Here is a 13,890-nt window from a genome sequence, read left to right as displayed (position 1 = left end):
TTTGTGGGGCCAGTTCTTGGAATCCAGAAAATATCACTTGAAAGAGTCGCCTTGAGTACTACGACCCTGGCGCCCTGGGGTGCTGGTGTACCAGGTGGCTGTGCAGCAGGCTGCCTCCCTGAGTCTTTAGGAAATGTCCCCACAGATGGAGAAGAGGATATGAATCTGTGTTTTAAAGAGTCTTTGTTTAGGAGATTTTTATTGATGCTGAGAAGTGACTTCAGCAGAAGGGGTTAATATGAATAAGTACATTTGCTCTTATAACAAATAAAATAGTGTCAGCCATTAGAATCCAGCCATGTCCCTTTGCTATCTGTCACAGTTCTGTCCTCTCTAACACCAATTACAAACAGCATGCATGGGGACTTTACAGTTCACAGCATAATTCCACCCCGTGCCTCTGTATCCCCTCCCCACACCCCTAGGATATTGCTGTGCGGGATTTCCCAATGCACTGACACGAGCCTGGGCCCACAGGGACGACAACTGGGTTACAGGGCACAGTTTTGTTCTGGGAGCTGTGCAGACTTAAAAAAAAAAAAAATCTAGATAGGAGCCAAACTCTTCCAGAGGTTTGGTGGTCATAGTGGTGGTCCAAAATCTGGGAGATTCCTAGGAGGGTTAGCTCCTTTGACAGTTGCCAAGTCTGGAGACATCCAGGAAGCCGGCAGACAGAGGGCCTGGGACAGGGGGAGGTCGAAGTGAGGCTAAGGAAGAAGTGGATGCCCAGGGGCCTGACCAAGGGCAAGACTAGTCAGACGATCCCGCCCAAGCTTCCCTGGCCTCTCTGCTTCCAAGAGGGACGTGGAGTCGGCCAGTGGGACTGGGACGAGAAGCCCCGCTGAGGGGCGCTGAGCCGCGAGACCCCGCAAAGACCGGAGGTGCCGGCGCAAGAGCCAGAGATGGAAGTCCCCAGAGGTGGAATCTGCGGACCTAGGGGCTGAGCCTGGCGGCGCGCCCCCTCCGGGAGCCTCGGGTCTGGGGCAGCCAGCGCGGCCGCCGGTGGAGGCTCAGGCGCGTCCCTGGAGGGCGGGAGCCAGGGGCGGCCAGCAGGTGGGGCCCGGGGGCCGGACTCCGCCCCCCGCGCCCTCCTTGTTGGTCCGCGGCCGCCCAGCACCGGCCCCTCTCCCGAGCCGGAGCGCGATTGGTGGCGGCGCTTGTCGCTCGGAGGGGACCGGGCCGCTCTGCTCCGCCGCTCTCCCCGCCGCCGCCGTCCTTCCAGCAGCGCGGGCGGGTCGGACCGCCAAGGCAATCCGCGCCTGGCGATGGGAAACGGCGCGGCCGCGGACCCAGGCTGTGGCAAAGTTTCCCAGACGCGCGTATCCGGGCGCGCGGCTGCGGGCCACCCGTAACCGCTTCCAGACGGGCTCGGAGATTTTTAATTTGGAAACAAAATCCACCTCATTTCCTTTGTCAAGCTCTCTCTCCGGGTGGCCAGCGGCGGGAGCTCCAAACTTGGGCTCGGCGGCTCCACGGCGAGCAGCCCGGGCTGTGGAGGACCTCGGGACTCAGGTGCTCGGGCGCCGAGCGGCCCCGGGCGGGCTGGGGGGGTGTGCGCGCGGGGGAGTGCCGGCGCGCGGCGAGGAGGGTCCCCCGGGAGCTCTATATGGAGGAGGGAGCCCAGAATGGTGTGCACCAGGAAGACCAAAACTTTGGTGTCCACTTGCGTGATCCTGAGCGGCATGACCAACATCATATGTCTGCTCTACGTGGGCTGGGTCACCAACTACATCGCCAGCGTGTATGTGCGGGGGCAGGAGCCGGCGCCTGAGAAGAAGCTGGAGGAAGACAAAGGGGACACCCTGAAGATTATTGAACGGCTGGACCACCTGGAGAATGTCATCAAGCAGCATATCCAAGGTACGGGCGCCCCGGGAAACTTGGGCGGCTCACAAGGCCGGGGAGTGCCCGGCGCGGCCCGGGGTGCGCTGGGGCGGGTGCGCATGGAGCCAGCGGCGGCGGGGTCTGAGGCCGCAGGCGCTTGGGGGGCTGCGGGTGCGCTCTCGCCTGCGTGGGAGACCCTCGCTGTCCGCGGCGGTGCGCGCTTCTCCAGGGCACACGTGTGTGCGCGGGGCTCCACGCGCGGGTGTGTGCAGCTCACTGGCGGTGTGGGGGCGCGCTGCGCACGTGTCCAGATGTGCCTGGGACTCCGGGCTGGTTGCTCGCCGGCTCTCGGGATCACACGGAGGTCCGGCTCAGAGTGTGTGTACGTGAATGTTTGTGTGTGTGCAGGAGAGAGCGGGCGCGGCCAGTGGAGCTCATTTGGCCCGCGTAAGCTCATTTGGCCCAGGGCGAGATGCTTGCGCGGCCCCAGTCCTTGGCATTTAGAACCTACAGGCTGTGGGACAAGCCGGGGCTAGGACGATTGCGTAGACCCAGCCCCAGCCCTGCTGTGCGCCGTCCGTGGGCGGTTGGAAATGCACCGGGAATCTGTGGCTGGGGGTGCTGTTCGAACCTATAGCGGTCCCCACCCCCATCACAGCCAGTGGGTCCAAGACCCTCTCCAGGAGCAGGTGTCGACTCGGGGAAGAAGCAGAGGAGCCTGGAGCTCTGTCTACTGCGGTGGCGCATCCGCCCAGGACCCAGACAGCCCACCCTGGGCTGTGCCTTCCCCGCGGAGCCCGGTGAAGGCCGTTCCCTCCGGTAGCTCCACTCCCAGGCCCAGGGAGCGGTTGGGGCGGAGCAGACAGACTCGCTCGCAGTGGGTCTGGAGTCTAAGGCTGCGCGAGGTGGTTGCGCTCCCTTCAGGTCAGGGCTGGGGCCAAGGGGAGGATGGGGTACGGGAGCTCTCCCGAGGAGACCCCGTCTGATGTGCTGTCAGAGGCAGGCGATGGAGAGCTCCCGGCACCGCGGGGCACTGGTGCTGGGTGTGCACACACGCGCGCGTCTCACACGTTCACACTTCTCTTTTCTTCACCTCCCCGCTTCCCCTGCTCTCTCCCAGGAGTGGGGGCTTCTTAAAGGCAGGGAGCCTTGTTCACCTGTAAACGTGGCAGCCCAGCCAGGCTCTGGGTCCACTACCCAGCAGACCATGGCAAATATCTGGTTGAATGGAAGCCTTTCTCCCCCAGGAGCACTCTCTTTTGGTCACACGTGGGCGTCTGGATCTGCTTCTGCCCCAACTGCCCCAACTGCCCCTGCTAAGGTAGGGAGAGCTGCTGTGTCCACAGTTGGTCTGTCTCCCCATAGGTCCCAGGGAAGGTTCAGGTGAGGGCAGGAGAGGTGTACATACCGCTCGTGCTTTCTAACTGATGACTTCAAACCAAGCCCAGGGCTTGGGGACACTTCCTAGCAAAGGGGACCCCTGGCAGCTTCTCCTTCATACCTGCCTCTGCCTCTCAAACTGGCCCTGGGCTTGGCAGACCAGTTTATCCATCTGATGGTTCCTGTTGCTGCTGTTTCTTTCTTTTTCTATCCCGTGGGTCTGGACTGACAGTTCATCAGCGACAGAAGTACGGTGTTTGCCCCAGGGTGATTCAGAATGTTCCCAGGGAGACACAAGGCCATACCTTACTTTGACGTTTCCAGTTGGCCCACAGATTTTGAGAGATTTTCATTCACAGATTCTGTGTGTATGTGTATATATATATATTCCTGGAAAATGGTTCTCTTGTGCTTTCCAGTCTGCTCAGGGAGGAGGTGAGCGAGGTACTACTTTGGGAAACGGTGAGGAGATGTTGTTAACCCATGAGCTCATCACAGAGTAGCCCCTGTCATGTTGAATGTGGACCATGTCACATGATTTATAAGGCTGTACATGAAAATGAATACAGTGTTGAAGCTGAAAGGAACCTTTGTGATTTTGTTCCCAGGAAACCTTATAACTATGCATCCTTCTGAACTTTAAAATATATACCTGAAAAAATTGGGAGAAATAGGAAGCAAAGACAGAACGGGATTCTGAAGACATGGTTGGTCCAGTTCTCTTGTGTATGTGCACTGACTGTATTAGGACTCCTGTGGATATTCACAAATGACCAGATTATCAGGACAGAAAGGCAGAAGCCACAACCTGTAGAGGAGTGGGGAAGGGTCAGTGGCTTGGGGAAGACTAGATAGGAGGCAGGTAGAGGGCAGAGATTAGTTGGTTGGTTGTGCTATGATGGTGTAGTGATGACTACTGACAACCCCCCGCCCGCCAGTGGTGCTGGGGCCATCCAGAGCTAGGATGCAGGGAAGTAAGGAAACCTAGGGGTTTACTTGATTTAAGTAAGAGGCCTGCAAAGTTTGGGACTGGCCAAGTGCAGCTCTCTGAAGGCAGAGGGTGGGAAAGGACAATCAGACTCTTATACTTGGTGATGTGGACCGTTCATGTGTATTCCACTGTCATGTTTCCTCTAATCAGTACAGCCTTTTGAGCAACCCAGTTTAGTCCGCTGAGCTGGGGGAGTGGAGAAGAAAGGATAATGATAACAGCTGAAAATTATATAGCACCCATTATGTGCCAGGTACCATTCTAAGTGCTTTATGTATATCGACTAGTTTAGTCATCACAACCCTATGAGATGGGTAATATTAACTCTATTTTACAGATGGGGAGATTATATGATTTGTCTAGGGTCACATCACTGGTACATGGTAGTTCGAAGATTTAAACCCAGCTTGTGTGGCTTCTTCAGAGTCTGCGTTCTTAACCACGTACTATACTGTCCTCTAGAGGGCCAGCAGATCACAGGGGGAACAGTGTTCCCGGGGAGTTACTTGATGGTGGGGGTGGGTGTCAGAATGAGAGACCTCAGAGAATGGCCAAGGAATGATGAAGTCATAGCCTTTCCACTTCGAGACTCTTCCGTAGATAAACTCAGGAAGCTCTGGTTTTTGTTTTATCTCATGCTGAGAGGCAGAGGTTACATTCACTAAAACAGTGTTCATGGAATACCCAGGACAGTTTCTGGCACATTCTGCAGAGTAGGTGCTGGATGGATGAATGGATGGATGAATAAGTACACAGTGTAGATGCCCAGTGCACCAGTTAGTTATTAATGAAAACGTTTCCATTCTCAAATGAATATGTTTTGCTTTGGAGCCTTGCTCAGGCTCCTCTTTGCTTTGGAAGGAAAGTTGTCCTGGAAACTGCAAATGTCACAAAATGTTCAGCAGAATGTTCCATAGGACTTGCAATTAGAAGAGGCTTTGGAGCTTCACCCTAGAGGTCTGTTCTAGTCATGACTGAGAAGTTTATTTTCCTCTTGGGGTTTGCAGTGATATTTCATTTTAATTTGTTTTCTGATTGAATGATTTAATTAGATGGTGTTTGGGAATCTCTTAGGAATGTAAATTGCAGTTTTGAGAATTTTTTTTTTTTTAAACCAAATCTGTGGTAAAGGAGAGGGTGGGTAGCTACAGATTTCAAAAATAGCATCCTGTTGGGTTGGAGACACGAAATCCATGTTAGTACAGGTTCGCTCTTTGGAGGAGAAGGATGGATTGCTGGAGGTGGTGAGGTGGCTGAGGCAGAGGGTCCGCTGAAGGAGGCCTACATGTTGGAGACTGCCGGGAAACAGCAGTGTTGGTGCGATTCCTATTTTGAAGTCCAGTAGAACCCCAAACAGCTTTCTCCTTTTCTTGATTAGTACCTTTTTGAATCTGTAAAAGATTGTGCCAATATTAAAGAAAATATTTAAAAATGTATAAAATTGCTTCTAGTGCATTCTACTCTAACCCAACTATTTTGCATTTTGAGCATTCCCTTCTAACTTTGCTCATCTGCCTCCATATTTAAAAACAAAGGTGTAGTCATGGTTCACATGTAATTTTATATTCTCCTTTTTTTCAGCTTGCTTCTTGTTAGAAGTGGTTTTTTTTTTTTTTTTTCATGTTTGCTACATAGTTTATCGATTCAGTCTTTATTTATTGGAGACCTAATATGTACCAGGCAGCACACCGGGGAGGTGACGTTGGATACAGTGGTGAATCAAGACACTCCTGGACCCTGTCATGTAGACTTGTTTTTAAGGGACAACAATCAACACAATTGGGGTTTAATTTAGTTAACTGAAAAACTCGGCAAAGAGGCGAATAAAACAAAATATTGCACACGTGCAGTAAATATTTTGTTTTCATATTATTTTTGAATGTGTTGTACATTCATTTGCCAGCCTTTTGATGTTAAGGCCAGGGCTTTGTCTTTGGGCTGGGTGGGCCAACTGCCTTTCTGAGCATCCTCCTTGCCTAAACCACGCCCATAACGTGCTGCTTACAGAGACTGATTTCTAGTTCTGTTTTCTTTAAAATTCATCGAGAACTTAAAGATGCTTGTGAAGCAACCTCCATGTAGTAGCCTAAATTTTTATGACTTTTATCTTGTCCTTTGCAGTGATTTTGCTCACATGCAATCTGACTGCTATGTAAGTGACTAGCTTTATAAAGTCTTTCCAAAGCAGTGAAATTAATTTTCTTAGAAACAGCAACTCTCATCTTCTTAGCAGTCATATTCCATTGGTTTATAAAGTATGTAATTAAATTATGCTGTTACAATGACAAGTACCAAAAGTATAAACACATGTGGGAACAAACTCAGAGGAGTGTTGGTAAGCATACAGCTCAGTCGTTAGCTGGAGATGTGAGTGGGGGTGGGGTAGGAGAGAAAACAGAGGAACAAAGGTATCTTGGGGCTTGTTTTCCAGGGGGATTGGAGGTACAATTCCTCTGGAGGGTAACTAAGTAGAGGGTTTTGAAGGAGAACTTGTACTATATATTTTTTTAATTTTTTATTGTTATGTTAATCACCATACATTACATCATTAATTTTTGATGTAGTGTTCCATGATTCATTGTTTGTGCATAACACCCAGTGCTCCCTGCAGAACGTGCCTTCCTCAATACCCATCACCAGGCTAACCCATCCTCCCACACCCCCTCCCCTCTAGAACCCTCAGTTTGTTTTTCAGAGTCCATCGTCTCTCATGGTTCATCTCCCCCTCCGATTTCCGCTCCTTCATTCTTCCCCTCCTGCTATCTTCTTTTTTTTTTCTTAACATATATTGCATTATTTGTTTCAGAGGTATAGATCTGTGATTCAGCAGTCTTGCACAATTCACAGGACTCATCATAGCACATACCCTCCCCAGTGTCTATCACCCAGCCACCCCATCCCTCCTACCCCACCTCCCACTCCAGCAACCCTCAGTTTGTTTCCTGAGATTAAGAATTCCTCATATCAGTGAGGTCATATGATACATGTCTTTCTCTGATTTACTTATTTCGCTCACCATAACACCTTCCAGTTCCATCCACGGCGTTGCAAATGGCGAGATCTCATTCCTTTTGATGGCTGCATAATATTCCATTGTATATATATACCACATCTTCTTTATCCATTCATCTGTCGGTGGACATCTTGGCTCTTTCCACAGTTTGGCTATTGTGGACACTGCTGCTATAAACATCGGGGTGCACGTACCCCTTTGGATCCCTACATTTGTATCTTTGGGATAAATACCCAGGAGTGCAATTGCTGGATCGTAGGGTAGCTCTATTTTCAACTTCTTGAGGAACCTCCATACTGTTTTCCAGAGTGGCTGCACCAGTTTGCATTCCCACCAACAGTGTAGGAGGGTTCCCCTTTCTCTGCATCCCTGCCAACATCTGTCGTTTCCTGACTTGTTAATTTTAGCCATTCTGACTGGTGTGAGATGGTATCTCATTGAGGTTTTGATTTGGATTTCCCTGATGCCAAGCGATGTTGAGCACTTTTTCATGTGTCTGTTGGCCATTTGGATGTCTTCTTTGCAGAAATGTCTGTTCATGTCTTCTGCCCATTTCTTGATGGGATTCTTTGTTCTTTGGGTGTTGAGTTTGGTAAGTTCTTTATAGATTTTGGATACTGGCCCTTTATCTGATATGTCATTTGCAAATATCTTCTCCCATTCTGTCAGTTGTCTTTTGGTTTTGTTGACTGTTTCTTTTGCTGTGTGAAAGCTTTTTATCTTGATGAAGTCCCAATAGTTCATTTTTGCCCTTGCTTCTCTTGCCTTTGGCGATGTGTCTAGGAAGAAGTTGCTGCAGCTGAGGTCAAAGAGGTTGCTGCCTGTGTTCTCCTTTAGGATTTTGATGGACTCCTGTCTCACATTGAGGTCTTTCAACCATTTGGAGTCTATTTTTGTGGGTGGTGTAAGGAAATGGTCCAGTTTCATTCTTCTGCATATGGCTGTCCAATTTTCCCAACACCATTTGTTGAAGAGACTGTCTTTTTTCCATTGAACATTCTTTCCTGCTTTGTCAGAGATTAGTTGACCATAGAATTGAGGGTCCATTTCTGGGCTCTCTATTCTGTTCCATTGATCTATGTGTCTGTTTTTGTGCCAGTACCATACTGTCTTGATGATGACAGCTTTGTAATAGAGCCGGAAGTCCGGAATTGTGATGCCGCCAGCTTTGCTTTTCTTTTTCAACATTCCTCTGGCTATTCAGGGTCTTTTCTGGTTCCATACACATTTTAGGATTATTTGTTCCATTTCTTTGAAAAAAGTGGATGGTATTTTGATGGGGATTGCATTGAATGTGTAGATTGCTCTAGGTGGCATTGACATTTTCACAATATTTGTTCTTCCAATCCATGACCATGGAATGTTTTTCCATTTCTTTGTGTCTTCCTCAATTTCTTTCATGAGTATTTTATAGTTTTCTGAGTACAGATCCTTTGCCTCTTTGGTTAGATTTATTCCTAGGTATCTTATGGTTTTGGGTGCAATTGTAAATGGGATCGACTCCTTCATTTCTCTTTCTTCTGTCTTGTTGTTGGTGTATAGGAATGCCACTGACTTCTGTGCATTGATTTTATATCCTGCCACTTTACTGAATTCCTGTATGAGTTCTAGCAATTTTGGGGTGGAGTCTTTGGGGTTTTCCACATAAAGTATCATATCATCTGCAAAGAGTGAGAGTTTGACTTCTTCTTTGCCGATTTAGATGCCTTTTATATCTTTTTGTTGTCTGATTGCTAGGGCTAGGACTTCTAATACTATGTTGAATAGCAGTGGTGATAGTGGACATCCCTGCCGCGTTCCTGACCTTAGGGGGAAAGCTCTCAGTTTTTCCCCATTGAGAATGATATTTGCTGTGGGTTTTTCATAGATGGCTTTTATGATATTGAAGTATGTACCCTTTATCTCTATACTCTGAAGAGTTTTGATCAAGAAAGGATGCTGTACTTTGTCAAATGCTTTTTCTGCATCTATTGAGAGGATCATATGATTCTTGTTCTTTCTTTTGTTAATGTATTGTATCTCGTTGATTGATTTGTGGATGTTGAACCAACCTTGCAGCCCAGGGATAAATCCCACTTGGTCGTGGTGAATAATCCTTTCACTGTACTGTTGGATCCTATTGGCTAGTATTTTGGTGAGAATTTTTGCATCCATGTTCATCAAGGATATTGGTCTGTAATTCTCCTTTTTGATGGGGTCTTTGTCTGGTTTGGGGATCAAGGTAATGGTGGCCTCATAAAACGAGTTTGGAAATTTTCCTTCCATTTCTACTTTTTGGAAAAGTTTCACAGGAATAGGTATTAATTATTCTTTAAATGTTTGGTAGAATTCCCCTGGGAAGCCATCTGGCCCTGGGCTTTTGTTTGTTGGGAGATTTTTGATGACTGCTTCAATTTCCTTAGTGGTTATAGGTCTGTTCAGGTTTTCTATTTCTTCCAGGTTCAGTTTTGGTAGTTGATACATCTCTAGGAATGCATCCATTTCTTCCAAGTTATTATAAGCAACTCTATACCAGCAAATTAGATATGTTCTTATAATTGTTTGTATTTCTTTGGTGTTGGTTGTGATTTCTCCTCTTTCATTCATTATTTATTTGGGTCATTTCTCTTTTCTTTTTGATAAGTCTGGCCAGGGGTTTATCAATCTTGTTAATTCTTTCACAGAACCAGCTCCTAGTTTAGTTGATCTGTTCTACTGTTCTTTTGGTTTCTATTTCATTGATTTCTGCTCTGATCTTTATGATTTCTCTTCTCCTGCTGGGTTTAGGCTTTATTTGCTGTTCTTTCTCCAGCTCCTTTAGGTGTAGGGTTAGGTTGTGTACTTGAGACCTTTCTTGTTTCTTGAGAAAGTCTTGTATTGCTATATACTTTCCTCTTAGGACTGCCTTTGCTGCATCCCAAAGATTTTGAACAGTTGTGTTTTCATTTTCATTGGTTTCCATGAATTTTTTTAATTCTTCTTTAATTTCCTGGTTGACCCATTCATTCTTTAGTAGGATGCTCTTTAGCCTCCATGTATTTGAGTTCTTTCTGATTTTCCTCTTGTGATTGAGTTCTAGTTTCAAAGCATTGTGGTCTGAAAATAAGCAGAGAATTATCCCAGTCTTTTGGTACTGGTTGAGACCTGATTTGTGACCTAGGAGGTGATCGATTCTGAAGAATGTTCCATGGGCACTAGAGAAGAATGTGTATTCTGTCGCTTTGGGATGAAATGTTCTGAATATGTCTGTGAAGTCCATTTGGTCCAGTGTGTCATTTAAAGTCTTTATTTCCTTGTTGATTATTTGCTTAGACGATCTGTCCATTTCAGTGAGGGGGGTGTTAAAGTCCCCCACTATTATTGTATTCTTGTCAATGTGTTTCTTTGCTTTTGTTATTAATTGCCTTATATAGTTGGCTGCTCCCATTTTAGGGGCATAGATATTTACAATTGTTAGATCTTCTTGTTGGATAGGCCCTGTAAGTAGGATATAGTGTCCTTTCTCATCTCTTATTACAGTCTTTGGTTTAAAATCTAATTTGTCTGATCTAAGGATTGCCACCCCAGCTTTCTTTTGGTGTCCATTAGCATGGTAAATGGTTTCCCACCCCCTCACTTTCAATCTGGGGGTGTCTTTGGGTCTAAAATGAGTCTCTTGCAGACAGCATATCGATGGGTCTTGTTTTTTAATCCAATCTGATAGCCTGTGTCTTTTGATTGGGGCATTTAGCCCATTTACATTCAGGGTAACTATTGAAAGATAGGAATTTAGTGCCATTGTATTGCCTGTAAGGTGACTGTTACTGTATATTAGAGGACCCCTTTCAATATTTCTTGTAGGGCTGGTTTTGTGTTGCAAATTCCTTTAGTTTTTGTTTGTCCTGGAAGCTTTTTATCTCTCCTTCTATTTTCAGTGACAGCCTAGCTGGATATAGTATTCTTGGCTGCATATTTTTCTCATTTAGTGCTCTGAATATATCCTGCCAGTCCTTTCTGGCCTGCCAGGTCTCTGTGGATAGGTCTGTTGCCAATCTAATGTTTCTACCATTGTAGGTTACATATCTCTTCTCCCGAGCTGCTTTCAGGATTTTCTCTTTGTCACTGAGACTCGTAAGTTTTACTATTAGATGTTGGGGTGTTGACCTATTTTTATTGATTTTGAGAGGGGTTCTCTGTGCTTCCTGGATTTTGATGCCTGTTTCCTTCCCCAAATTAGGGAAGTTCTCTGCTATAATTTGCTCCAATATACCTTCTGCCCCTCCCTCTCTTTCTTCTTCTTCTGGGATCCCAATTATTCTAATGTTGTTTCGTCTTATGGTATCGCTTATCTCTCGAATTCTGCCCTCATGATCCAGTAGTTGTTTATCTCTTTTTCTCAGCTTCTTTATTTTCCATCATTTGGTCTTCTATATCACTGATTCTCTCTTCTGCCTCATTTACCCTAGCAGTTAACACCCCCCATTTTTGATTGCACCTCATTAATAGCCTTTTTGATTTCGACTTGGTTAGATTTTAGTTCTTTTATTTCTCCAGAAAGGGTTCTTAATAACTTCCATGCTTTTTTCAAGCCCACCTAGTATCTTTAAAGTGATGATTCTGAACTCTAGATCTGACATCATACTAATGTCCATATTGAGTAGGTCCCTGGCAGTCGGTACTACCTCTTGTTCTTTTGTTGAGGTGATTTTTTCCGTCTTGTCACTTTGTCCAGAGGAGAATAGATGAATGAGAGAACAAAATGCTAACAGGGTAACAACGTCCCCAGAAAATATACTCTAAACAAATCAGAAAAGACGTGAAGCGGGGGAAAAGAAAGGGAAAGAAAGAAAAAAGAAAAAGAAAAAAAAAAGAAAAAGATAAAAACAAACAAAAATGGAACAAAACAAAAAAAAAACAGAATATGATCAAATATCAGGCTGGTGCATAGATCAGTGCCACACACTAGATTTTGGGTGTATTTTGGTCTGTTAGAAGAAAGTGCCTCCCAAAATTTTAAAGAAAGAAAAACTTATATATGTACAAAAATAAGGGTTGATATGATGAAGGGATGGAATATGACTGTAAAGATGGAAATTATAAAAAATTTATAAAAGGAATTGATAAGAAGTTGTTTGAGAAAAGAAAGAAGAGGATTTAAAAAGAAAAGGAAAAAAAAGGGAGAGAATGTGATCAGGCAGGAGAGTAGAACAAAACTATACACTAGAGATTTAGGGTATATTTTGATCTCTTAGAAGAAACAATCTCAAAATTTTAAAGAGAGAACAACTTATATATATATGCCAAAAATATGGGTAACTACTATGAAGGGATAGAATATGACTCTAAAAATAAAAGATAAAAATGTTTTTTTAAAAAAGGGATTGATAAGATGTTGGTTGTAAAAGGGAAAGAGAAAAATTAAAAAAAAAGTTAAAAAAAAATTAACTTTGAAAGACTAAAGAATTATGGTAAAAAAGCCATGGATTCTATGTGCAGTATTCCCCTAGCGCTGGAGTTCTGCCGTTCTCATTGATCAGTAAACTTGGTCTTGGGGGCTGTTCTTGCTGATCTTCTGGGGGAGGGGCCTGTTGCCGTGGTTCCCAAATGTCCTTGCCAGAGGCGGAATTGCCCCGCCCTTGCCGGTCCAGGCTAAGTAATCTGCCTGGGTTTGCTCTCCAGAGCTTTTGTTCCCTGCAAGCTCTGGTACAGCTTTGGAGGCTGAGAGTGAAAATGGCAGCCTCCCAATCTCTGCCCCGGAGGAGCGGAGAACTCGGGGCCCCGCTCCTCAGTGCACCCCCAGAGAAAAGCAGTCAATCACTCCTGTCTTCCCCGTCTCCGGCCACACTCCGTGCTCACCCGGCCTGTGACCGAGCGTTTCTATCTCTGGCACACGACCCCATGTGGAGTCTCCAAACCCAGCAGATTCCTGCGGTGCGCTCCCAGGCCGCTCCTCCCCAGGGAGGAAGGGGGGTCTCCCCGGATCTGCCGCTTGTTGGGTCCCTGCTGGAGGAGCAGGGGCCCAACTGGGCCACGGATCACGGTTTATGGCAACCCCAAGCTGAGAGCCCGCGCCTGGGCTCCGCCTCTGCAGCCAGCTTCCCTGCTCCGTTACCTGGGAGCTCTGCTGCACTCAGCCACCCCCGGTCTTTCTGTGACCCCGAGGGTCCGGAGACCACACTGTCCCATGAGGGTTCCACCGCGGCTTAGCCACTGGAGCGACGTCTCTCAGCAGAGCAGACTTCTAAAAGTTCCAATTTTGTGCTGCGTGGCTCTATCACTTGCCAGAAGAGGCCGACGGAGGCCCCTCCCCCGCCGTCTATCCTCCCGAATATCGCCTCAGATTCACTTCTCCGCACGTCCTACCTTCCAGAAAGTGGTTGCTTTTCTGTTCAGAGAGTTGTTGCTATTCTTCAATCTACTGTTGAGTTCACAGGTGTTCAGAATGCTTTGATCCCTATCCAGCTGAATTCCTGAGACCAGACGAAATCCAGGTCTCCTACTCCTCCGTCATCTTGCTCTGCCCTGAACTTGTACTATATTTTTAATGGCTGCATAATATTCCATCATTGATATACCTTTATTGACTTAACCACTTACCCATTATTGAACATTGGCTTTTCTACTATAATTAACACAGAAATAAACATCTTCACCTCACTTTTCTTCTTTTGAACTATTTTTTAAAGGATCTGTTTCTAGAAGTGGGATTACTACTGACTTAAAT

The 13,890-nt window shown here is 46.4% G+C and overlaps 1 protein-coding gene across 2 annotated transcripts in view; it reads left to right on the top strand.

Moving 5' to 3' along the window:
* Positions 1-1,116: 1,116 nt before the first annotated feature.
* Positions 1,117-13,890, top strand: part of GALNT18 (polypeptide N-acetylgalactosaminyltransferase 18) — a 349,523-nt gene continuing 336,749 nt past the window's right edge. The window contains exon 1 of one of the 2 annotated variants that reach the window (XM_064577098.1): positions 1,117-1,860. In XM_064577098.1, the coding sequence (XP_064433168.1) occupies positions 1,626-1,860 (235 nt within the window). In that variant the 5' untranslated portion in view covers positions 1,117-1,625. The remainder of the gene's footprint in view (positions 1,861-13,890) is intronic. The other variant, XM_045894132.3, reaches the window with a different exon arrangement.

Source organism: Mirounga angustirostris, unplaced genomic scaffold, assembly GCF_029215605.1.
Source record: "Mirounga angustirostris isolate CCGP_5_RB_7025 unplaced genomic scaffold, mMirAng1.0.hap1 SCAF_13, whole genome shotgun sequence".
NCBI classification, from domain to species: Eukaryota; Metazoa; Chordata; class Mammalia; order Carnivora; family Phocidae; genus Mirounga; species Mirounga angustirostris.
Note: the sequence above shows the minus strand (reverse complement) of the source record. Positions and strands in the feature narration are given on the sequence as shown.